Source organism: Plectropomus leopardus, chromosome 4 (genome assembly GCF_026936395.1).
Source record: "Plectropomus leopardus strain MGB_pleo_1.0 chromosome 4, ASM2693639v1, whole genome shotgun sequence".
Taxonomy (NCBI): domain Eukaryota; kingdom Metazoa; phylum Chordata; class Actinopteri; order Perciformes; family Serranidae; genus Plectropomus; species Plectropomus leopardus.
The window spans coordinates 10,237,147-10,264,077 of record NC_142179.1 but is presented as its reverse complement, the minus strand read 5'-3'; the positions used below and the strand labels follow the sequence as shown (position 1 = coordinate 10,264,077).

At 39.6% G+C, this 26,931-nt stretch overlaps 1 protein-coding gene across 1 annotated transcript in view; it reads left to right on the top strand.

Moving 5' to 3' along the window:
- Window positions 1-25,594, top strand: part of aacs (acetoacetyl-CoA synthetase) — a 49,200-nt gene extending 23,606 nt beyond the window's left edge. The window contains exons 11-18 of the mRNA XM_042487708.2: window positions 8,626-8,690; window positions 11,626-11,748; window positions 17,762-17,875; window positions 18,740-18,865; window positions 19,997-20,066; window positions 20,555-20,613; window positions 21,040-21,242; window positions 21,366-25,594. Coding sequence (XP_042343642.1) covers window positions 8,626-8,690; window positions 11,626-11,748; window positions 17,762-17,875; window positions 18,740-18,865; window positions 19,997-20,066; window positions 20,555-20,613; window positions 21,040-21,242; window positions 21,366-21,503 — 898 coding nt within the window. The 3' untranslated portion in view covers window positions 21,504-25,594. The remainder of the gene's footprint in view (window positions 1-8,625; window positions 8,691-11,625; window positions 11,749-17,761; window positions 17,876-18,739; window positions 18,866-19,996; window positions 20,067-20,554; window positions 20,614-21,039; window positions 21,243-21,365) is intronic.
- The last annotated feature ends 1,337 nt before the right edge of the window (window positions 25,595-26,931 follow it).

Below are 26,931 nucleotides of genomic sequence, written 5' to 3'. Positions count from 1 at the left end.
ACTCTCTTCCACCACCACCACCACTATCAGCACCATAAACAGCAGAAACCCAGAATTGATCCTCTTTTGTTTTTTGGAGACAGCAAAGAAAAAAACGGAGCTAGTCAAAGGACAATAGTGTGTGAGTGTATGTGTGCAGGCAGGCAATTAATTGGTTCAAATTTAGTGTGTTCCATTGTTTACTCCTGTGTACATCTGTGTGAGTGCTAGCCAGAGAAAGTCAATTATTTTCCCTTTAATTTTTCCTTTTAAATTGAGCCCATGTATCGTAATCTATTGAGCCTTTGTAAACATTCACTCATTCATTTGGTACATTGTTATTCCTGAAGATTTCATGCAAAATATACACTTATTTACTGTACACACATTCCTTTATCAAAAAGTAGCAGGGAGAAAAAGCATCTAGCTGGTCAGACAAAACATATTGGAGGATTTAAGAGGTGGCACAACTGCAAATGAAGTCAATGGAAAGCTAAAAGTGGTTGCTATTAGACACAGTTCGTCCATGATAATATACAAAAAGTTTTGAGAAAATGTGTCATATATAATATAATGAGTTCTTTGCTTCATTTAAAACTGCAATACTTTAGTCATTTTATAGCCTATAGGAGATGTCCAAAGACATTTATGGTTTGTTATTGCACCCACATGTATAGTTTAAAGTACTCTCATTGGCGACATTGCACGAACATGCTGCCTTCTCCAGTCATCTCGTGCACATTTTTACCACCTGCATGTATGGATGGTGTAAATTAGCAAAGTCTGGACATAAAGCCAGTGACAGCTCTTGCACAGTCACTACACTCCATATTCTCTTTATGAGTCCTGATCATAATGTAGAAGTTTGCCATAACAAAACTGGAATGAATAAATAAGGTCCATGACTCAAACTTCCATTCTCAGCTGATATCCCACCCTGATTGTCACAGTCATTTTGGCAGTTGCTGTACACGTATACATACATAATGTGGGGACGCTAGGTTGTCATGGTTTACTTTTAAGAACCACTGATCAGCAGTCATGTTTCTATGCATTAGCATCAACAGTATTTGATGGTTGAATGTGGGCTTGTAGATGGCGGGATATGACGCTGATCCTCGTGTAGACAATTCCAAGCTGATGTGGGATTTAGATTCTAATCTGTGCACTGGCAGTTGTAAGCACTGTTTTAGAAATCTAGATACTTTTCGTGCACTCAATTTTAAGCTGTTGTCTGCGCAAAGCGGCAACATCCGGGGTTAAAAAATGAACAGCCAAAAACTGCAATTCTTTGAACTGCTGCTTGAGGCTGTCTGCAAAACTGAGTTGATCCCTATAGATACCCATGTTAAAATGACCGATTCTACAGCTGAAATAAACATGTTTCTAGCCTGACACATAAAACAGTTTTGGTCTCTATAGCTAATTTCCCTGTTCATGAAAACTGTACAGGGGACACATTTTTATATAACCATTTACAATTTATTAAGGCTTAAAGTTATATATAATTAAGGGCGAGCCACTTTGAGTGAACAATGAATACTGAGGGAATTCTAAACCGGAGAAACGGACTGCTGTGATGACATTGTCTTTTTTTTCGCCATAACAAAACAAATGGGTGTCATCTGCAAAGAAATTTGACAATTCACAAATATCATTTTGAAGAGGTAAAGGAGATTCATCACCCCTAAACTCCACTAAAAATCTGAACCTCATGTGACGTTAGCAACCTTTCCCCCAGAGTCAATCAGTCAACCTGTGGTTAAGTTATTGTACTTTGACTGCAGCAAAAGTAAGGCCCTTTAAGGCAGTGATACCACAGATGCATCTTCAGTGCAGCAGAGATGGCAGATTGCCTTCAGCAAGGCAGGAAGTAATGGGCAGAATTTTGACACAGACTGGGAGTAGTGGAAACAGGATGTGTTTGTTGGTCCTGAAACTAATGAGCTGCTTTCACAACTTCACCAGTTATTTCAGTTATCACATTTTTTCGAATCTTTAATTGATGGTTGGTGCCCTGGTGAAATAGCGTGTAGAGCGATTATGCAGTTTCTAATGCCGTGTGGTTGGTTAGCATTAACAGGGTTGTTGGTTTTTTGGAGCTTTTTGATTTCTTAAATGTCTTTCAGCCCAACTGCTTGTTTGACCAAATAGAATTTAAATTAGAAAAATGTGAGTGGACAAGGTTAGAATACTGTTAGCAAAATTATTCACATAGAGGAATTCATTTGAGGGCTGCCAGTATGACAGATGAAGAGACAGAACCTCTTAAACTGTGAGAAGATTTTTGAACCAATTAAGTGCTGATGTTGCCACCTCAGACACATTTTCCAGATCCTCGCGTTATGTAGAAAAACCCTCTGGGAGAGGCTGACATGAGGTTTTTTAACACCCTCCTCTTCTGAATTGAGGTTGGACATTTTAATTGGGGCTAAATCTGTCAAAGCCTTGGAGAGTCTTAAACTAACATTGAGGCTTCCCCCGTAGCCTTGACTTTTGTTGGTTAGCTGTGGAAATGTAATATCTACTTTGGCTGTTGAATTCCTATGCCGCATCACGTTGAAAAATTGACATTTCCAGTTTTAAATAACTTTGTAGATATTTTTTGAAAGATTGCATTTTCAATTATGGGAAAGGAGTGGTGCTGTAATTTTACACAACAAACTTTCTCTTTGCTATAATGGATTATGGCAGATTTGCTGCTTTTGAGAAAAGGAAAAAGCGAGGGGAGGCTGAGGCAGGGGGAGAGTCTCAGAAGACATTAGGTTTACTTTTGGTTGTCCAGTAGTTTTCTGTGCTTCTAAACATGCTGCTTGAGAGAGACTAAAGAATGTGAGCCACTGTAGAAGCTCTTTATGTACAATTTTATTGCATTTTCATTTTATTTCGGTACCACTAAAACAGAAGAAAATCAGTCACAAAATGTGTAACATGAATGTGTCATACTTAATGTTTTTGAAAGAGGGTAATTATAAGCACATCACAAAGGTGCAAGGCTATTAAAACATGACAAAGGTAGGATCGAAACATCTGGGATAAACTTGTGTGGCATGCAGTCAGTGTGCAGTCATTATCTTTTTTCCTCATTGATTGATGTTTTTGTCAGAAATACTGATTTCAGTATCACTAAACTATAGGCAAGGCAGCAGCATTCATGGATAAAGCAAACTAAAGGTTACAGCATTCATACATGTGACAGGCTCCATGTAGGAACCGGACTTTGGAAGCTTTTCTGTTTTCTTTGAGGATCTTATTGTCTTTTCCATCTTTTGTCCATTATCTGTTGAGCAGAGATGTCAGTAAAGATCCCTCCTGTACTTTTGTACCAACTATAGAAATGTTGTCTCTTGCCAATGCAAAACTCTCAGTGACCCTCTTTGAAGGAGAGAACTACAGACGCAGTTAGGCAGATTGCATCTTGCCAGCTCAGTTACAGTTTTAGACACGTGGGCATAATCATTTAAAATATCCTCTTGTCTTCAAGCTGCCTCTATATGCAATCTGAAGACTCAAGTCCTCATCAGAACTTCTACAAAGATTATTTATTCCCAACACAGATCCTTACTTTTTTAAGTGCTACAGGCAGCGTTTAAATTTACTGTTAAAAAAAAAAAAAAAAAACATAACTGCAGCCATTTTGGCCTCCGCTGAGCTTTTCTGATTGTCTGCCACCGGGTTAGATTGCAGCACAAAAGGAGAATGCTTTATAGAACAAAATAGAAAGAGCTTCCCATACTAGATGCCAGAAAGAGTGAAGGGCTGATGGAAAAATCATTTTGAACATGTTGGCCTTTTCAGTAACGCATGAGAGATAACAATTGCATTCCACAGAGAGAGGGGGGGCTGAGTACCAGCATCCTGTTTGTGTGATGAAACAACAGGGTTTATAGGAAATTAATTTGGTTCTATAAACAATAGCACTGAAAATGTTGTTGGCATGATATGTAGGCTGTTTGTCAAATCGAGCAGCTCCTCTTTATACATGACAAAAACCAAAAGGACCCGCATTTTTGGTATATTTATTAATTCAAAAAATTATGTGCTTCATACTTTTAATATCTGCAACAATTACACCATCAAACAGTGGTTTCAAACTGTTTCTTGTAACCCCCAACACCTGAGAAGAGAACAATGGTACATTTTTATATTACAATTTTTCCTGTAGTGGAGGATAAGTGCGAGAGCAGTTTAGAAAACATGCTCTGACAAGTGGGGCTTCAATTGCTACATGAGGACACGCATAGAGACACATTAACATTATAGCTGCTCGGTGGCACTCTTGTGTCTGATTGGCTTCAAGTGTGTCTTATTGGCTCAGCAGCCTCCAGAAACATGTCTGCTTTGAACCAGACACATGGGAACATTTATACATGCAGACACACACACTCTCGCAAATGGAGACTCACAGCTACCCCTCCACCCTCCATCCTAAACACCCAATTAGTAGCCACACCTGGCCACCTGCCTCCAATCAGGAGAGAGTGACCCTTTCCATCACAGCCAGTTTTGAGCAAATCCAGAAGCGGATGGGGGGTCAGAGATGATGGATAGAATGGAGAGTGACTCTGTGTGTGTTTGAATGTGTGTGTGTGTGTGTGTGTGTGTGTGTGTGTGTGTGTGTGTGTGTGTGTGTGTGTGTGTGTGTGTGTGTGTGTGTGTGTGTGCGCGCGTGCGCGCGCAAATGACAAATGGGCTCTTTGTGGTCCAGTTTCTTTGTGTCATCTGCCTTTTCTGTTGGGTGTAAGTGAATGCTGAGAACAGATATAGTCCATATCTTTCCAGCCATACAAGATCTGCACATTCTGTAGTTAAACACACTTAACTATGGGTGTGTACTGTATACTATACACATTACAATCAAATTTATTTTTCTCAAAATTCATTTTTCTAATGTTTTCCCACTACAGAAGAAGAAGCCGAATCTTAATTTTAAAATCGGGAGCTAAGAGTAAAAGTTTAGAAATGGAAAGAATGACTTTCAGAATTAGAAATCAAGACTCTTACAGTTTTTTTCTGAATGCATACATCCTAACAGTGATCCTCTGAAACCATTAGCACTTGTAGCCGATGCATGTACCAGGTGTGCCAAACTAAAAGCACAATCTCTGTTTCTAATTTTGTGACGTACATTTTGCAAAGCTGTGACCACAGCTCGCCGCTTTACACTCACTTTTCAATACAATGACACACTTCTAGCAAAACTGTGAACCCTGGTCTCTACATTGTTACACTGTTTTGCAAAGTGCCTTTCTACATTGAAACATGAAAGCACTTTTTGATAATGAGTTCAATTACAAATCTGTGCTTGAGCACCATAAATCGACTACAGGTAAACATTTGGACAAGAATGAAGGCCATTATAGGACAGAGAGATGTTAATGAAGTCTTGTGGCCAGATCCACAAAAAAGGGAAAATTAAGGAAATTTATTTTCTTACAGATTATTGTTGTTTTCTTCTGCTATGTATTAGTTGTTTGAGGAGTGTCCGAACATTTCTAGAATTGGGAAGGACGACATGGTGTCGAAACATCTAACTTAAAATGACATATTCTATAAGAAGGGGACAAAGGGTGAGGGATGCAGAGGACAAGAGGTCTGTGTAAGTGTACAGATGCATTAGGCCAGTGCACGTATCAATAGCTTCATTCCATCTGAGATATTACTTCTTAGGACCTTTGCCCTCTCACCCCCTCTAAACCTGCACTCCCCACCTCACCCTATCAACAGCCCTTATTACCACCAATCAATTCCAGCATCTGAGAGCAAATCACATCTTTCACTGCAAACCAATTCCTGGTTATTGACCAAACCAGCATCAGACGGTTGCTTTGTGTCCAAGAGACTTTCTTTTTTGATCTTTTTTTTTTTTTTTTTGATTGACAGACATGGTTACCGTAGTGATAGAAGGCAATTTGATTGATTTGATGTCAACAAAAATAGCTTGAAAAGACAGGACGACACAGACTGAGACACAGACACACCCATCCACACAGGCAGACTTTAAAAGGCCCTTTGTTTTAGAATTAAAACTGCAGGGGAGCACAGAAGTGACGTTTTGTCACTTTCTTGCTTTTCCACATGTTGTCCAACTGTTGTCAGCTGTCAGGATGACTTCAATTCACACTGAAGAAAGCCACTTTCCCAAATCATTTCATTCCAGGGTTGTTGTGTGCAAACATCCTGTCAATACATTCTCCTCTGAACTATTTCCTTGTGGAACATTTACAAAGGAGACATTTTGTCCTGTTACGCTAGACTGACCATTATTGTGTTTGACTCCTTTTTGTTTGTTTGCTCCGTTGAAAGTCAATTCCCAATCAGTTTGTTCTTATTTTTCCTTATCTGTCCATGAAGGGTTGACTGAGCACACAAGCTCTGTTCAGCATCACCTTGCTTTACATTTACACAGTGACACACACTCCTCTCCTGGGAGCTCCCAAGTACAACCAAGCTACTGAGCAGCTCCACTGGAGCAGATGGGATTAAGGGCAAAGGCTGTTCAGTAACTGTTTTTTTTGTATTATATTTTTATATTTAGCACAGAGACATTGATATTATGCCTTGCCATGCATAGATTCAGGGCTGAACACTGAAGTAAGGTCATTCATTCATGTTTCACCATCAGTGCCTCATTCAGCAACTGAATAGTAACACCCAGTGATATTTATGGTTATATAATGCCTGTTTAACACTCTTACTATTACTCTGCCAAGTTGTCATATTTATTTATAGAGCACATTTAAAAACAACAAACGTTCATCAAAGTGCTTCACAAGAAGCAAAATATAGCAGCGGTGCGATCATTAAATTAAACAGAAAATGAACAAATAAAAACAGCCATGAAAAGGAGAAAGTAATTTAAGTCAATAAGAGCATACAATATCATCACACAATCATACCACAAAAATAGCAGCGCACAAAAAAACAAAATAAAATCCAAGTAGAATTGGGCAGTGTCATAAGATACGTCTTAAATGTCTCAGTGGACAGGGAAGTCTGATTGTTGGAGGAAGACTATTCCACATTCAACAACCAACAAAACCACAAAGTTGCTAATGCAGCTCCCTGCATGTTTTGTTTAAAGGTGACCCCCAAATTATCATCTGGAATATCAATTATTCACCTTGTGTTATACTGAATGGGTGAAGAAAACTTTGTTTTCTTGCATACTTTCAGTTAATGAAGAATCCAAAAGCAGATGGATGGATTAAAGTCATAGGGTTCCGTGTTTAACAATGGCAAAACTATATAAAAGCATCCATTCACAAGTCTCATTTATCCAGTCGAATGCTCAATACTTCCCATACAGAGAGCCCTTTTCAACAGGGAACTAAATGGAAAGCAAAACTTATTTATGCCATCTTCAAAACCAGACTCCATTGACAAAAACAGTCATTTTAACTCGCTGAACACGGGAGCTGCTGGTCTACAAATGCCTCAATCTGTAGTATACTTGTCTTACTGTGTGGCTTTGATGAATTTGAACAAACCCTTTAAAACACTAAAGTCACACAGTAACACAAACAAGCTAACTGATCGATACAGCAACAGTAGGCCAGCAACTCCCATGTTCAGAGAGGTAAAATTACCGTCTTTTTTTTTTTAGAAGGGCTGTCTGGGAAGAACTGAACATACAACAGGATAAATGACACTTGGATTATACTGCACAAATTGTGTGAGAGTTTGTAAATATTTGTTATGATTTAATTTTGCTGTCGTTTGATGTGGTCCCCCTTTAGTTCAAGCCATTAATAATGTTCAGTGTTTTAGATTCTTGGACATGCAAGAAAAATAAAGTTTTCTTCACAACTTGAAGTAAGACCGGTTGAGTAACCAAGCCACAAGCCCCAGTGTTTGGTGCAAGTCACTTTACTTGTGCAAAGTTATGAGTAAGCTTGTTGCCCCCTCATGACATTATACTACAACACATACTGTATATGCTCATCAGTCTACGTGATGTATTCGCACACTTTTTTTTTTGGCAAGCAGAAAATGCATTTTGTTGTGCTCATTTGGCAAACAATGGTTCAAGTTCGAGCCATGATAACACAAGGCCATCAGCAAGTCATCCAACCCTTCTCCAGTATGCTGTAATAATTATCACCATCCTGATGAAGACAGTCAGAAACATTTGGGGACTAAAGCAAAATATGTTGGAGAAGAGCCTTGTTACTTGTTACTTGTTTAATTTTGGTGGACACGATCTAGAATTCCCAGCACAAATGACGATTAAAGATCATGATGTCAGCCTGTCTGTCAATCCAATTAGCTGCCCAACACTTTGGTCTTCTTGAGCAAGATTTCTCAAAAATGATCGGCCAGATTGCTATGAAATCTGGCAGTGTCTGCACCACCCCAGAGGATGATTCATCATGTTTGCTAATTTGGTTCTGTTGTTAAAAAGTTTCTGCTGTCACAATGCATAAACAATACATGTAGTATGTAGGAGGGCTTTTGCAACGGCTGCCATTGTTGGCAACGCTGACGCAAATTCTTTTTTTCCCAAAAATAATGGACTTCTAATGAGGTTGAATAATGTTTTTTTTTTTAATGCTGGAAAACAATGCTTCACTGCTCCTTCATATTAGTTTGTTAAAAAAAAACTAATTTCCGTCTTTTTCTTCTTGTCTCTGTTTATCATTTCAGCATCACCATCTTTGGTACCGGGGCCAAGTGGCTATCTGTGCTGCAGGAGAGGAACCTGAAACCCGGTGAGTTGTTGCCACAGACACAAACGTGTACTACATGAGCGTGCACACAGACATCCAGAGACACACATGGACGCACACAAATAACAAGCAGAAACCCAGAGAGAAATGCCTTCACCTACACACACACACACACACACACACACACACAGAACACAAACACACATCTACTCTGTGGGAATGCTGGAACAATAAGAGCAGATGGACACAATAATCATTGTAATAGTTGTGCTGTTTGACTCTAAATGCCATTTACTGCATAAATCAACAGTTTGCCCTGTGTTCTGGTTTTTGACACCAAATTGAATGGATAAAAGTGCTGTTGTGATAATTCACATGAGTCATGGATAGGACCAACTAATTGCTTTTTGTGTCACAGCTCTCCAGAGAGGGAGCCAGGTCTATACACATAATCAGAGTTGTGCTTGTGCCTATTAGCCTTCCTGCTCACCTGCATATGTGCCGCTCTCACTTTGCTTTTTTCTGTGACAAGGAAAATCCAGTTTAGAAGTGCATGTGAAAATGATTGCTGCTCTGCTGTGCTCTTTTGCAAAGGTACATACGGGGTTGTGAAAGAACAAACAAATGCCCTTTTTCTTTTTTTAAATTGGGAGGCTCCAACTGGCAATTTGGTGTTAATTTAATCCATTGAGGGGCGATTATTTTGATGGTATTTCAACTTTCATGCTTGGTTCACACTAATGGCGGTGCAGTTCTTTTGGTTGGTAAAAAACAAAGTAAAATTGAATTACATAAGCTGGCATTTGGTTTATGTAATTATATATGAAAGCTTTTGCTCTTTTGTTCCCCATTTTCTTCGTGTCCTCCTCTTCACTCCCTCATCTAAACTCAAAACTTTTTCTCCTCATCTTCATGTAAATTACCACTTATAACTAATGCAAAGGGCTTAGCTGTATCCTACTTTTCGTTACCTTTTCTTGCTTTTCTTACTTTTTACACTTTGTGTTTTACCTAATTTCTCCTCTCCTCTCCCCTCCTCTCCTCTCCTCTCCTCTCCTCTCCTCTCCTCTCCTCAATTAAATTAGCACTTATCACCGATGTTTATTGCATAAACACTTGCCGTGTGTCTCAGTTCCCAGTGCGCTGTTATAATCACCACAAATCTTTATTCATGGGGTTTGCTTTGTGTATCTTTCTGTCTGCAACTTGTAAATTAGCTACGCACGTTCCCAATTTTGTGGGTAAACAGGAAGGCATGGAAAACAAAATGTTTCTCTGTCAGTCTGACTCTCTCTGCTCCACCCCTGTTCAGTCAGCCCGCCACTTGATCCATTTGGCACTGTGTGTGTGTGTGTGTGTGTGTGTGTGTGTGTGTGTGTGTGTGTGTGTGTGTGTGTGTGTGTGTGTGTGTGTGTGTTTGGATGCTTATTAGAGAAAGAGGGCATTGCAGAGGGAGAGGTGTGTGTCTGTGTGTGTTTGCATATGTGTGTTTATGTGTGCAGGCATGCCTCCAAAGGGCTGGGAAGGGTAGGGGGAGCCTCTTTGCTGGCTGCCCCAGTGGACGGGCCCTTTTCCCTGGGCTGACATTTGGACCAGACACCTGGAGACATGGTGGGGGGTAGCAAGAATTCCCACTGTGTGTGTGTGTGTGTGTGTGTGTGTGTGTGTGTGTGTGTGTGTGTGTGTGTGTGTGTGTGTGTGTGTGTGTGCGAGTGTGTGTTTGGGGAGGAGGGGTTGAAGGTCAGTTATTGGAAACTCATTAGTTTGCAGGTTGTTATTGGATTGTGGATTGTGTGTGTGTGTGTGTGAGACAAAGCGCGTGCATGCATGGACCCTGGGGATAGAGGCTAAAGGTGTGTGTGTATACGTGCATGCGTGTGGTACAAGCAAGCTCACATTTGGTGTCACATCAGGGTGGCAGATCGCAATAACACAACATGTTGGGGTGCATGGAGCCACAGCTGTGAACAGGTGCTGGCTCATGTTTAAATTCTGTGTGTGTGTGTGTGTGTGTTAGTGTTTGTGGATTTTTAATTTAGTAAAAAAAAAAAAAAAACAGTAAAAAAATGACCAACATTCAATGCCAATTGTTGATACTTGTCCATTATCTTTCATTGATACTAAAATAAATTTTGGTCAGTACTCAAAATGTACATTTTCAAACCCAATGATATACAGTAGGGATATTCCTAATGACTGATTTCCCTGATATTTAAGCATAAGTTTAAACGTATACTAAATATATCATGAGAGGCACCTGAAATCATTGATCAGATTTTTCAATAACTAGATCATTTTAAAAACAGCTGAAATGTATAGAATTTTTGTTTCTTGTTTTCTTGTTTTCTGTTTTATTTTCAGGATGTCCATCTGTTAATTCCATTCTCAAAAACGTGATATCTCAAGAACACTTTGAGAGAATTTCTTCAAATTTGGCACAATCATTAACATGGACTCAGCCATGGAATGATTGGATTTTGGTGGCCATAAGTCAAAAGTCAAGGTCATGTGACTTCTGTCTTATTCTTGTGAACGCAATATCTCAAGAACTAACATCCACTTTGAGTCAAGAATGAACTGATTAGATTTTGTTGATCACAGGTCCATTAAGAATGAACTAATTCGATTTGGTGGTTGAAGGTGAAAGGTCATGGTCACTGTGACCTCACAAAACATGTTTTTGGCCACATCCCAAGAATAATTCGCATGCTTATTATGACAAAGGTTCACAGAAATGTCTAAAAAGATAAAATGATGAAACGCTATGACATTATAATATTTGCAAAAATGTTTCCCTTGCCTTCACTCAACATCGTATTTCAGGAACAGAAGAGGAGACATGTGGTCAGATACTGAATTTGTTACACTAATCCTGGGTGCCCACCTTGAAACTGTGCTGACATTGTAGATCTTCTGTACAACTGAAAGGCTGTAATTCTAGTTAAGTCATTTTGTCTCGTGTCTCTTTCTGCCTCAGCGGAAACACACAACCTCCAGTCTCTCCACACCATCCTGTCCACTGGATCTCCTCTCAAACCTCAGAGCTACGACTACGTCTACCGCTGCATCAAGAGCAACGTGTTGCTGGGCTCCATCTCAGGTGACTGACTGATACACACTCTGTCTGGGACACATTCGCTCATTTTTCTGATACTTTCGCTCCATCTAAGGCCATAAGTACCAGAAGCTTTTCCAAATACTTTTGCCGTGTTATACATTAACATTGGCAGCTTCACATAAAAATGCAAAATGAATCAACAAAGCATCTGTGACACAAAAGGACTGACACACACAAAGGGGGAAAAAAATTGTATAGAACTGTGCATTCTCCTCACCACCCACAACGCCTGTGCACACACTCACACACACAAATGCAAGCCCTCTCAGCCCATTGTTACGCTGACAGGACAATAGAATGCTATCTGTCTCTCTCTGTGAGTCCTGAAACGTTTAACATTTAGCACAGCCTGGGTGACTGACATATTACGGACACACACGTTGAGGAGCAGCTTTGATCGTCACACACGCACAGACTGAGTGACAACCCTGATGGGTGTAGCATATAGCCACAGATGCATACATACACAAAAACACTTACACACATGCACACAATGACCTGCAGGCAGACGGATTAGATACACAAGTGGCGACTGAAATGTCACCCAGAGAGAGAAGAAGAGAAGGACAGAAACAGCTGAGTGACTCATTGATTTACATCTATGTATTTTTTCTTTAAGTTATTTTTGCTGTTGTATAATCACCCATGCCTGCATGTGTCTCTGCACAAATTTTGTATTACTACATTTGTTTGTTTTTTTTACAATCGCAGCCACTGTAGAAGTCAAGTGTTTACGTCAATAGTAATGACCAAGGCTGTGTCTAACCTTTTCAATTCTACATACTTAACTCTCAATTTTTCATTCTGTATTGAGGGGTAAACAGAGATTTCAGACAATCATCGTTACTGAGAGGTACAGTGTTGCATAACGTAATTATATATACATACAGAGACAGACGCACACCTCAATGGCCACAGCCACGGGTCCTGAATCTAATAGGAGGCTGGTTAAAGGAAAAGCTGTTTTTATGCAATGTGATTTTATTTAGACGGGGACAGTGCACAATGAAACATTAACCTTATATAAAACAAGAAGAGCTGCATTGTACCAGGTTTAAGCAAAATTGCTATTTTCTGCCCGTAGTCACTGGGCAGGTAGGTGGAACAAATAAATGCATTTCAGATTTTGATGTAAATAGAGACAAATAACAGACATTATCATCCCCATATCCCACCCCACCTAATCATGCTAAATCACAAATTTGTACAAAATTGCAGCAACAAAATTACCAGGGCACATTCATTACCACATCCTAAAACCAGTTTGCCCCTCTCCCACGCCCCAACATTCACAAATATGCGCAAAATATAAATTTAGTATAATAAAAATGAGATTGGTACAAGGCTGCACAATCCTAAATCCTGAACCCCACACCCCGAATGGAATACTTCACAACCAAAACAACTATTTGTCAGTCACTGTGTTACCTTGAATTTCTTGCCTTCATGATAAACAAAGACTCCAAAAGCTCAGAAAATTCTTGATAAATTGAAGTCCAATATGTCCACATCTAACGACAGCAAAACTCTTTATTAACATGCATTTAAAAACTTTTTCACAACTCATGTAGTATAATCCAAGTCTCATTTATACAGTCATATGCTCAGTACCTCCTGAACAGACAGCACATTGTAATGGAGATCTGATATGACATAGCCGTGATCTCTTCAAAGCCAGACTCCTATGACAAAAACAATAATTTTACCTCATTAGCACAGCGGCTGCTGGTCTATCACTGCCTCGATTGATAGTTTTTGTTATTGTGTGGCTTTGCTGAATTCAAACTAACTCTTTAAAACACAGAAGTCATGTAATAAAACAAAAATAATTAACTGATCGAGGCAGTGATAGACCAGCAGCTCCTGTGTTCAGCAAGGTAAAATTACTGATTTTTTGTTTGTTAAAATTGAATCTGACTTTGAAGAGGTCGAAGTTTTACTTTAGTTCAATTATAAATGGTAAGATTTTAGCAAAAATGCATGTGCTTGGGAAGTATTGAGCATACAACTGGATTAGTGAGACTTGGATTATACTGCACAAATTATGTGAGAGTTTACTAGGGACACTTAAATTTATCGTGGATTTTCTGCATTTATGAATTCTTTGATCTCTGGAGGTATGCGAGGCAAGCGAAGGTTTTTTTCACAATTTCAACAAAACACAGAGTGAGTAGCTGAAATACAAATTTTCATTTTGGGAGTGAAGTATTCTTTTAGTACAACTTGGATCTTATTTTTAAAGTGTTGGCCATCACTCCTATTTATCATCATAACATTTTACTAAGTTTGCCGAGATTTGGGAACATGGTGACAACAAAAACAAGAAGTCAAGAAAACAAGAAACAAGAACAGTCTGACCATGCATATGCCGAGATTTGCCAAAATTGTGTGAAAGAGAAAACAAAGGTGAACTCTAAAAGTTTCACTCAAACTCTCTGCTGTCAACACTGATCACAATTTACAGTTTGACAACTGTACTTACCAAACGTCTTTCTGTAGTTGTGAGCACAAACAGTTGTCTGGGAAATAAATTATTTTGGTCATTCTATTTAAACTCCAATTATACTGATGTTAGTATTTTGGCCTAACCGCTTGTTTACAGTCCGCGATCGCCTTAACACGCCTTACTACACTGTAAGGCTGAGTTGGTAATTAAAAAGGGACCATCCCCTTAAATAATCAAAATCAGATATTTTTTCTAAATTGCTCATCCCAAGTGCTCCATAAGACTTTGTTGCAGCAATGTTTTGTGTTTCTAAATCTCAGCAGTTGCTTTGATGAGTACAGTGTTATCATAATTTATAAAGGGGACATCCATAACTATAAGATTCACCCAAGTTGTAATAAATTGTAATTATCTTTTAAGATTATTATTTTTTGGAATATAGTGACAAGATGTGTGTGGGCAGAAGGTCCTGCCCCATCACTTTTCCTCCTTGTCGCCAAGGGCAACAGCAGGCTCCAACCCTGTTGGCTGCCAACAGACCTAACCTTGACCCCTGAGGTCAACACTCACCATGTGTGTGTGTGTGTGTGTGTGTGTGTGTGTGTGTGTGTGTGTGTGTTCATGGGATTTACCACAGCGTATGGGGCTGACTGGTGGTCACAGTGACATATGTGATGGGCCCCTTTGTAGGTTTCACCCTGTGTCACTGCGTGTGTGTGTGTGTAAAAAACGTTTCTGATGTGTGTGAGTTAATGTGAATATTGTTATACATATATTTCAGGGTGTGTGTGTGTGTGTGTGTGTATATATGTGTATGTGTGTGTGTGCGTGTGTGTGTGTGTGTGTGTGTGTGTGTGTGTGTGTGTGTGTGTGTGTGTGTGTGTGTGTGTGTGTTATTCTGTCAGCAGGGATTACAGACCCCTGCTGAGCCCCATTGGCGGATTTTAACACTTTCACTGCTGGATTTCCTCCATCCTTATATACCACCGTCTGACTGCCCATATGTCACTTCTTTTCTTTTCTTTTTGCTCCTTCTCTTCTCTTCTCTTCTCTTCTCTTCTCTTCTCTTCTCTTCCCCTCTCCTCTCCTCTTTTTTTCTCTTTCATCTTTTTGTTTTTTTTCCCCTTACTCTGTGAAGTTGAGTTTATTGTGTTTGCACATGCACATGCGCCTACTCTGACTTTACTGATGTGCATTCTTTTCATAATTCATTTTTAAATATATGACTGCATGCGTAGGTTAGCTGGATGTTTTTGTGTCTCAGTTGGTGGCTTTGTCTGACCCCAAACTGTGCTAGAGGATGTTCAAAGCACTCACACCTACACAAATGAAAGCAGCCGTGCGCACACACACACACACACACACACACACACACACACGTACACACACACGTACACACACAAATATACACACACAAACTGGGAAGTTCAAAAAATCTTTTTCTTCACTGTTCAGAATAGTCACTGCTGTTGGAAACATCACATCAGTGTGACAAGTTACCCTCTTGTGTATACACTCATAATACACACACACACACACAAACACACACACACACTAAATGGCTGATGATGGAAGGCATCCTAAGAAAGCCGCATTGGCTTTTGGCTTAAAATATACTTGTGTGTGCGTGTGTGTTTTTGTGTGTGTACCCACCCATTAAAACGAGTGTAATAATAAAATAATTGCGTGTCTTCCCACTATAAGTGTGTGTGTTTAATCAGAAGACAAAGTTTCTACTTCCTCCTGGGAGCCAATTAAAGCTCAATAAAGAGCCTGGCAGAAAGAGAGAGAGACAAAGAGAGTGAACGAGTGTGAAGAACAGAAAGAAAAGCAAGAGGAAAGGAAGGAAGGAGCTGTAGAAGGGCAGAGAGCAGTCGAGAGACAGCGAACAAGATGGATGGATGGAGTCTGTGATAGAGAGAGGGAACGAAACAGGGAGGTAGAGATGAAACAATGGGAAGAGAGATGAATAGAAGGTGTCAGAAATAGTAAATGATTGGAAGGTGGAAAGAGACAAATGGATGGTGCGGCAGAGGAGGTGTGCGTGCGTGTGTGTGTGTGTGTGTGTGTGTGTGTGTGTGTGTGTGTGTGTGTGTGTGTGTGTGTGTGTGTGTGTGTGGATTCATGCTGCAACAGTGTAGAACTTCTATATAGGTCAATGGAGGTGGAGCAGGGCACTAACACTGCCAGTTTGTGTTGTCGTAATGCAAGATTGATACCAAAACTAAGTTTAGTAATTTCTCAGGTTGGTTGTCACTATGATGCTATACTTAGTTAGATACCTTATCTTGCTGGTTAGTAAACAAGCTATAAAATGTAAGTTTACCATTTGAGACTGATTATTTGGAACTTGTTTGTTATAACGTTTAGCTTTATTATTCTTTTTTATACTTTAACTTTAAGCTGCAGTATTTAACTTTTTTTGTTACTAGGTGAAGAAAACCCCCACAACTAACACATTATGACTGTATTACTGGGAAAACAATGAGTTACTCCCAATTTTGATGCTATATAAATCATTTACCGAGCTAATTTGCCAAATATTTGGTAATTACAGCCTCTAAAATGTCTAAAATGTGATTTGCTACTCTTAGCTGTTGTAGTATATTATGGTATTTTGTATATATGTAAAGTTTTAGACTGTTAATCAGACTACTACAAAAATGGATTTTGTCTCCATCACCAATTTCCCTGTTCATAAAAAACTGTGCAGGTGTGAATTTGTATGTAACTCACCCGTTTACATTTTAAGGCTTAAAGTTCTGAATAATTAAGGGCATGGATAATGAATGACAGGCTGTGAGGCATCAAGTCAGCCAATCAGTCAGATCTACCCCTCGTTCCTCCACAGATCCACCCTCTTGTCCAAATATGTTAACTTCTGGCTCTAAATATCACTCATATCAGTTCTAACACCAATATATACAGTACAATATATACAGCACAATGTATACAGTTGAATGAAACAAGCTATATAAGTTCCCTCTAGGAAGTTATGGTGGACATTTTGTAGTATTTTTAGAAGTTTTATTGACTCATAATCATGTATAATCATTTATTGGAAAATAAACAATACATTAATGAATTTTGCAGCAATAGTCATTGTTTGTCATCCCTATAGGACAGGTTGTCCATTAATTGCAGGGGTTCAGTCCCCTTGGTGGCGGCCAAAATGTCAAACTCCTGGCATCAAAACTGGGTGATGTCACGGTGGTCCATTTCTTTTATACAGTCTGTGGCCAAATGGTAACTTTGTGTTTCAGTTTTGTGTACAGTTGTTGTTTTTTTATTGGACTGGACCCTTTTTGAAAACAGCTACTGCTGGAAAAGGTGTTAGTGAGAGCAGTAAACCATCCTCCCCATCACCACTTTTAAATCCCAAAGATTACCTAACTGAGACGAGAAGCTTCATAAAGGTGCAGAGATTTCTATTGAAGTATATATATTATATATACTTCAATACTATTGAAGTATACATATTTAATTTCAAACCATAAACCAACTAAATCTCTCCCTCTGTGTCTATTTTTCTTTCATCTCGCTTCCTAGGCGGCACTGACATCGTGTCATGTTTCATGGGTCAGAACCCAACAGTTCCAGTGTATCGGGGCGAGATCCAAACAAGGAACCTCGGCATCGCTGTGGAAGCCTGGAGCCTTGACGGTAAGAGTGAGTGTGTGTGGCTGAACTGCTCACAAATGGAGCACCACTGCCTTTGTCAACATTCAGCCAAAACTCTATCAAGGGATTTACTGAGAAATCTATGTTGACAACAGAGTCCAGGGATCATGCAGAAGTTGTAAAGAAGTTGCTGGTTTGAATCTTAGGAGGAAAAAGAAAAATATTAATGAGGAATATTAATCAGTCGACTGCTGAGATGCCCTTGAGCAAATTTCCCATCTGCCTCTGGAGCTGCTTAACAGAACAAGACTGCAGTCATACTTGGTTGCTTCCATATGCTGATGTACCTGTATGCATTGGCATGAATTTCAAGCTAGCCATTGCTGAAAAATCAAGAGGGTAAATGGTGGACGTTCCCTGGGTAAATACAGGTAAAAACGTCAGGGAAACGCTTTTTTAAAAAATTAACAATCCAAACAAAAGGGAGAGATTTTTATCTTGCTGGGAGTCTTCAAAGCCCTCTATGTTTTTTTCATTGATTTAAGTCCCTTGTTCCCCAGCTCCCGATCCCTGCTGCAGGCTGTGCTGGCATATCTCCACCACCTCAAAGGAGAGTGGATTGAGGGATAATTTAAAGGCAGTTTTGTAGGAAGAGCTTGGGATTATATTAGTCGGTCTCTAAGCCTATAACACCGTCCTGAGGGAGGAGGTGAGGTCTGTGTGAAACCACACACTAAAGTGTATCAGGTTCTCTGAGTGTGGGATACATCACCAGGTGATTTTTTTTTTATCTGAAAATGATTTATATATGTGTGTGAGTGTGTTTGTGTATGTGTGTATTTTGGCAAAGTATATTCAGAGCGTCTACCTTTTTTTTCCGTGTGAAATATGTGTGTGTGTGGACAGGTAAGCCTGTATGGGGAGAGAGCGGAGAGCTTGTGTGCTTGAAACCAATCCCCTGCCAGCCAACACACTTCTGGAATGACGAGAATGGGAGCAAATATCACAAAGCGTACTTTTCTACATATCCTGGTAAGCACAGGAACACCAATTTGGATGTTTTCAGCCCGTTAGCTGGCTGTTATCTATGGTTTTGAGCCTCATAGATATGGGTTTGAAGAGGCCTGCCACACCTACAGTTAGGTTCAAAGACTGTTATCAGCTTATTAAATGTCTGCTAGCATTGTCAACTTTATGAAACAGTTACAATTTTCTGTCACAGTATTTAACTTTTACTTTTACTTTCATTAGGTTTAGTCACAAACACTGTTGTAGATAGGGCTGCCTCTTGAAAATCAACGATTCGAATCATCATTCGGAAACCAGTCAACTGAAATTGCGTTAAGTTGAGCAGTTTCTTTGGAAAGTCAGTGTGCTGTGCAGTGTACAGTGTTCAGTGTTTACTCCATGGCAAAGTCTGGGGACCAAACCATCCCCAGATTTTGCTATGGAGTGAACGCTCCTAACTTTCTTTTCTACCTCCTTTTTTCTACTCTGTTAGAATTAGCTGCGTGCATGATGCAGAGGAGGAAGAGACTCTGCACCTCTGGCTCTGCAATAGCATTATATTCTCATTTCTGCTTAGAAGTGGTGAATTTAAAGCTCACAGCAACTTACTATGACACAATCTTTGGCTTTTGCTTGATATCCAGTGGCGGCAAAAAATTTTGCGATCCACCCAGCGTGTTTACATGAATGCTGCTGTTAGTTTTAGGAAAACATCATTATAAGCCAGTTTTAGAAGTCTCTGGTTGAAATAAGTCAAAGCTGACATTTTGTTTCACATGGGTGCAAAAACTCTTCTTTCCTTGGTGACAGTTCTGATTTTGCTGCCGTCATAACAACAGTAAACATAAACTGCTATTTCAGGGCCTGATAAAAGCCGTTTGAACTTTATAGTAGGTGTTGCTAGGACCTTCAAACCCATGTCTGTCACGCTTATAACCACTGACCATTTAATGGCCTGATAACAGCTGTATTAGCTGACAGAAACATTATATATCAATACTAACTTAGATGTAGTAAACATATACACGTAACACTTTGCATGCATGCATTTAACATACTTTGATTAATTTTTTATATTGCGTTTATTGTGGTTTTATGGTTTTGCGTCTGTTTTAAATGTGTTTTTTCCTTTTACCACATTCTTGTTTTCTCCAGGGGTGTGGGCCCACGGAGACTACTGTAAAATCAACCCAAAGACAGGAGGCATTGTCATGCTGGGCAGAAGGTCAGACATTAACTGTTCTACACAGGGAAGAGCTACTGAATGTTGAAATAAACAGTTTTTTTACTTTAAATTTAGATGATTCATTTACTTATGGTACAACTGTGCAAGTGGACAGTTTAAAGTGGCCTATTTGTGCATAAGCTGTGGCACAGCACTACACTGTATTGTTCAGAAAGCTCTGTAGCATGTACTGGCTTTTAAGCTGCTTTATGACACAATATAAGATTGCTTTATGTCAAAAAACAGCAGAAGAGGATTCAGTTCTTCCAGGATAAATGGAGATAAACTGAAACTATGGAATATACTTGTATGGAAGCAAATATTAGAGAAACATATAGTTGCCATATTGTATAAAGAGAGAAAAATCATGAGCTTACATGAACAGAAATTGTTTTGTATGGTGGTAGTTTTCTTTTTCTGTGTGACAAGATGGATTCTCAATGACAGACACCAGAGTTTTGGATCTTGAACTTGTGTTTGTTCTGCAGTGACGGTACATTGAACCCCAACGGAGTCCGATTTGGCAGCTCGGAGATCTACAACATTGGTGAGTGTTGAAAGTTACAGGTGGAAGTGTAGGTGTAAGAAAGGATGAAATGATGAAAGATAACGGCAAAGCATTTTTGTGATCTTAAATCGAGTCGTGGTCCTCTTTTAAGACGGTTAAAAAAATGTTTTGTCAATCGTCAATTATTTGTTAAGCCAACAGAATGCGGAAAAAGCACACTTTCTTCTTAGTATTGGCAACAGGAATGTAGTTTCTGTGCTTATTTGGAAGTTGTGAAAGGTGAAACATTTTTCTCTGTTCTTGCTCAAACTTTTGCAACAATCCATTTTTTCCTTTTCTCTGTTCTTTGCTCCCTGACTCTTTTCACCTCTCACCTCCTCTTCTCTCTTCACCTCTCATCTGCTCTCCTCATTTTTGTTTTGCCTCCGTGTCCTCTACTCTGACCTTTTTCTCTTCTCTCTGCAGTGGAGGCGTTTGAGGAAGTGACAGACAGTCTTTGCGTTCCTCAGTACAACGCCGATGGAGAGGAGCGAGTTATTTTGTTCTTAAAGATGGCACCTGGTAAGCCCTTCTGTCCAGAGCTGGTGGCGAAGATTAAAGGAGCCATCAGAAAAGCTCTGTCTGCCCGACACGTCCCCGCTCTGCTGCTGGAGACCAGAGACATTCCTGTAAGAGAAATATGAATATCACTCAGATATGAACAAACCTGTCAGATTATCCTGTCACAGTGGTTACAACTGTAAAAGTCACTTCTGGGTTGAGTGACAGCACTTTTCTTCATCCCTCTGCAGTACACCATCAGCGGTAAGAAGGTGGAGGTGGCTGTGAAGCAGGTGATTGCGGGCCGGGAGGTGGCGCAAAGAGGAGCTTTTTCCAACCCTGATTCACTGGACCTCTACAAGAACATTCCTGAACTGCAAAACTATTAGAGCTGAGACTTCACTGAGCTGGAGAGTGAGGACCACCTCAGAAGAATTCAGCTTAGTTTTTAAATTAACTTTATTCAAATTTACAGGAATAGGGAGACGTGCAAATGCATTGCAGTGGTAGTTTACCAAAGCCATATTTGCATAGGACTATTATTAGCAGGGGGCCTCTAGTCATTCGGAAAAACTGCAGAGGTCGATTGTGATCTCAGTTCTGTGTGAATCTGCCATGTCTGTAATTTGTGAGGTAAAAACTACAGCAAAATTACTTGCCATATTTCGCCAAACACAGAGGTAAGAGGTCACATGAAATTATTAGTCCCGTGCAAAACAGCATTTCTGCGATATGGAGTCAAATTTAGGTCTTTTGATTTTGTATGCTCTTCCTGGTTGAGAATTAAGGAGGCTGTGTTGGCAATTACAGTTTTCACAGCATTTTAGGTGCAGGAGGCCTATCTCATGACACTGCATGGAGACCCATTTGCTAAAAGAGCAAGGTCAAATCCATCAGAGGACAGAAATCTCAAAAAAATTATGCAGTGGATGACTACGTGTGACTATGAAGATTATATGTGGCAGCTTGATTAAGCCCCACTGAAAACAGGGTTCCCATGAATTTTCAGGGACAAAATTTTTACAGAAAACAAATTTGCCGTTAAGTTACATGAAGGTTGTCTAGGAAGATAACTAACAATTTCATTATACACAACAAATTTCCATTCCGAAACTTTAAATGATTTTTACTAATCCCATGATTTTTGAAGGCCTGTAAAATGTGATTGTGCAATGCCATGACTTTTGCAGGACTTTCATGACTGTGGGAACCCTGTAAAACAGGAAAAAAGGAAGTTAACACTGCACATATCTGTAAGAGGTACCGTTTAGTGTTTTGTTATTGTGTAAAATTGAGTTACAAATGACTGTGCATCATATTCGGGAGATAATGTCAGTCAGTTTGAGTTAAATACAGACTTTGCTTATCGTGTGCAAATGCGGCGCAAGAAACACAGACGAAAGGGTTAATTTCTAAATCACATGAGGTCCCCTGTAAGTACAAGTCCTGTTCGAATAGGGCTAAAGGCACCTTTGTTCAGGGCATAAAAAAGGAAAAAATGTCAAAATAACACAAAAGTTGTACAAATAATATGTAAATATAATATAATAAGTGTCCAGGCAGAAAAGAGTTGTTCCATCGGCTTGCTTTCATTCACGTGATGAGCAGCTGCTCTCAGTTTATCATGGTGTGCAAGTGAATGTCGTACAGGATTCAGCTTTGGCTATAAGATGATGTTCACTGCAGCGCATGTGAATAAGCTCACGCTCTGAAGCCACTAATAATGGAGAAGTGTAATTCAGCCACAAGCGCTTTGCTTTGGTGTCACAGTCTGATCGCTATCAACCAGTGAAGAACCATATCTGTGTGTACATGGTTTAACCCCAGCGTCGGCTCTAAGATCGTGGAAGTGTGTAGATAAACACGCACAAACATCTGGGATTAACACCTCAGCTCTGGCTCATATCATTGTATCATTGTTACAGTATGTGGTGGATGTTGCTTTATCAAATGTATATATTTGAGTATGTATTTTTTGGACTGTAAAATTACATTAACGTTCGAAATATGCATTTAAAAATTAGTGACCCAAACCTGTATATCAAAGTGAGTCTCAGAGATGGAAGGTCGTAACATGTCAGGAGTTTGGATAAATGAAGCAGAAATTCAAGATAATGCAAAACTTACTGAACTTTTTTCAGCCTAAAAAGTTATTGATCTCTTGTGTATTACATGCTCAAATCCTAATAACCATTGACTTTATTTCATTCTGCCCGATTCAACGCAAGAATTAATGCCCTCTACAAAGTTTTTCATCGGCCCTCATTTATCCAGCTAAGTCAGTCGAGGTCAAGTGAAACAGGGGTTCATTTCACCACAAAAGCCTGTATTTGTTCGTTCCATGTCTGTGTTCATGTGTCATGACTAAGAAAATTATGTCTCTTCAAATAGCTGCAGCACAGTCTGTTTTTGCTTTGTATGTGGGAAAGCTGAATTATTCAAAATTTCCTCATGCTGTGTGGCAAAGCCTTAAGGCCAGTTAATGCTATTAAAGATGAACTGCAGTGGTTGTGGTCACTAGCAGCACCACAGAGAAACTAACCAAAATGTGAATTGTGCAACAACCACAGATTTCAGTGTCAGAGAGGCATTGAATCTTTGGAGAAAAAATAAGCCAGAGGATGTGTTTCATACTAGTACAGTGGTTTTCTTACTGAACTTTCTGTGGTTTTTAAGAATTCTTTTTGTTAGCTTTTGTTTCAGTCTTTGTCACTTGTGTCAGGGTCATTTTAAACATGTTTGAAGGTACGAATGTAAACAAATTAACTGGGAAAAGTTCATCTTTAGTGTCATATTCACTGCTTATATTTTAAAAATGTTCTCTTTAAAGGTACTCTGTGGAGTTTTTGACCACTTGTGGCGCAACATGGGTCCCCATTTTGTTTATATCTTGTGCACACGCACAAGCATGCGGGTGACGAGATTCATATTCCTGCCTTTATTATCACACTATTCCACTGATTAACAGGTGGCAGTTATGTGCCAAGAAAAGTAGCAGTGCACCAGCAAAACACAGGGACAAAGAAAACTGCAAGCTAGCAAACATGGATGTAAAAAATACTAGTTTCAAGTAAAAATAAATTAGCTTTTGTTATGTGTATTTTTATGCGGTTTTTTTTAGCCCTAAAGATTCCATGAAGCTTAGTGAGAAACACAAATGTAAACATAACTTAATTTTTTTAGAAGGAAACTCCACAGGGTAGCTTTTAAACCTTCAAAGATGCACAGGCTCTCTTGTAAGCCCCGTTTTTACCTGATAATAACATGCTTCTCTAAGTGATCCGATCACAAGTGGACAGCTCTACACGCAACTGTAAATGACCAGCAACAGATTGGAATCCAAACACTTAAACCACTTGCCGAGGTGGTCTGACCACATAATGAATCGTTTGTTGTGAAAACTCTAAAGTGTCCTGATGCTCTATCCACAAGGACTACTTAATCAATACAGGACGTGGTGGTGGTTTCGGTGCAATTGCTCTATAACTTGACCATTTTACGAGTTGGATGAATTATTGTGTGACCTTTTCCCGTTTTGCCCTGTGAAAGGAGATGTGTTGAAGTCTGCCAAAAGCGATTCCTCCAGCTGTACTGAAATAACCGCTAACATGACCAGCAGCAGCTAGCAAAGTATGGACCAGGGCCCCAGCAAGTGCTTCACGCTGTGATGCAAACTGTCGTAGTGGCCAAACAGCGGAATTTAAACTCCCATGTCTCTCACATGATGCCATTGCCCAAAAAATACCTTTTCCGTAGATGTTTAGAAAGACATTTAGAAAGTCTTGCTGACTGCATAATGAAATAATTTTATCCCCATTCAAGTTAGCGTAGCTCTAAACCAGAAGTCGCAGCTCAGTCCCCAGTGCGCCCGCTGTGTGGGCCAAATGGTGCTGAATCAGCACTGATCATCACAGTAATTTCATATAGAGCTTTTTAGGCTTCATGAGCCATTGAGCAAGTTTCACAGGAATAAACACAGCCCAACCTCTAATACTGTATCCAGGTCTCAGAATACATCCATGGTGTGGATGTAATAACTGTGCACGGGGCCTTTTGAAAGTGACAAAAGTGATGTAAGCATTAATAGACAGGCATGAAAGACGATGTGTCTGTGCTGTCAACTTGTTTTTTCATAGCTCCAAAGCACGTTAATACGAGGTGTGAACAGGCCAGGCATCGTGATTAGATAACTGTACACTTTGCACTTTAGTACTGTACACTGTGTGTGACATCGTTCATAATCAAATCTGGTGAAACGTGGCAGAACTGCTGTTCCATTCTGTTGTATGCATGCAGGTCAGGCAGTTTTTCGTCTGCACCAAACGTTTCTTATAATAGGCCAAGAGTTTGCAAACAAAATTCTGGGTGTGTCACATGTAAATATAAGTTGGCCGATTTGGTTCTTTCATATCTGCCTTGAGTGAATCCACAATGTAATTTTTATGTGTTTTGGTGTCTCAAGAAAGTTTATTGAATCAGATGTGTGTGTTTCTACAGTTGATTATTTGCTCTTTTACATCACAGCATGAAGATAATGGTCACTGTCTAGTTTTAGTTGAGAGCCACGGATGGATGTGAACTAATCTTATTTGCACATGTTGGCTATGTTCAGTCAGAGTTTTTCAGGGGAATATTTGCATAAGAAACTGCTTAAGTTGTGTATCCAGGGAGATTTTGTTGTGAGCGTGGGTGCGTTTCTTAGTTGACGACTGTCAGCTACCCAATAAAGTAAAGCCAGTCTGGGAGCAAAAGCTCAAACAAACAACTCTGTGTTCCAAAACTTTAGCTTTTAATACTCATTGCAGATTTACACCATAAGCATCCACATTGTTTTCTTAAGATCATCTGGGAGGCCCATTATCCCATTCTTCGAGGATACAGCACATATGTAAGATGAACACCAGAGACAAAGTGAAAATTTAATGTTTGACAGCTTTCCTGAAAGGTTTACCTCTGAGTTCTGACACAAAACTCTCCTTGAAAGTTGTCGACAACAGTGCAGTAACTTTCCTCAAGAAGAATATTGTGCCTGACATTCAGTCCTTGTGTCTTTGTCTGTGTTGTGTATCTTCACATTTTGATTTAAACACCATCTTAGCCAATGACATAATATCTCTAAATTAGCATTGGTGCTACACCTAGCAGCTTGTGATGTCTTGACCACCTCAGCATCTGAACCTCTGCCTTAGAATAAACAACTGACAGGAAGGTGTAATAACACAAATGTGTGTGTGTGTGTGTGTGTGTGTGTGTGTGTGTGTGTGTGTGTGTGTGTGTCTCGCAGCCAGTCATTTTGACAGACGTCTACATAAGAAAAAAACTTGGCACTTTAAAAACTCCTCGTAACCTTTATAAGTGTGAACGCTTAGACCTGCCAGTCAACCGAACTTCAAAATGTAACCGAAAGGAGAAAAATATTAAAAATAGGAAAAAGTGAGACTTGGTTAGAGTCCAGTCCCTCAGTGTAAAAACTCTCACTAATCTAGTGTTTTAGTATTTTATTTATTCCCACCTTCAGTCATTCAGACATGAGAAAATGTTTTGTTGGCGTCCTGTCAGTTTGTAGAGGAGATTCGAGGGTGAAGAGAGAGAAGCTGCAGAAATGAACGGTGTGGGTTGAATGTAGGAATGTTGTCAAATGAAACGCTGAAGTGTTTACCAAGTTCGCAAATAATAACCATCTGATGAACATGAATGGTAAGTACCATGCGGTCCCCCAGAGAGGCTGTCTGTTGTTGTATGATTCATCCCAGTGGTCTCATAACAGCACATCACAAACCAGAAAATGACTTTGTTAACGACTTGATTGTACACTCT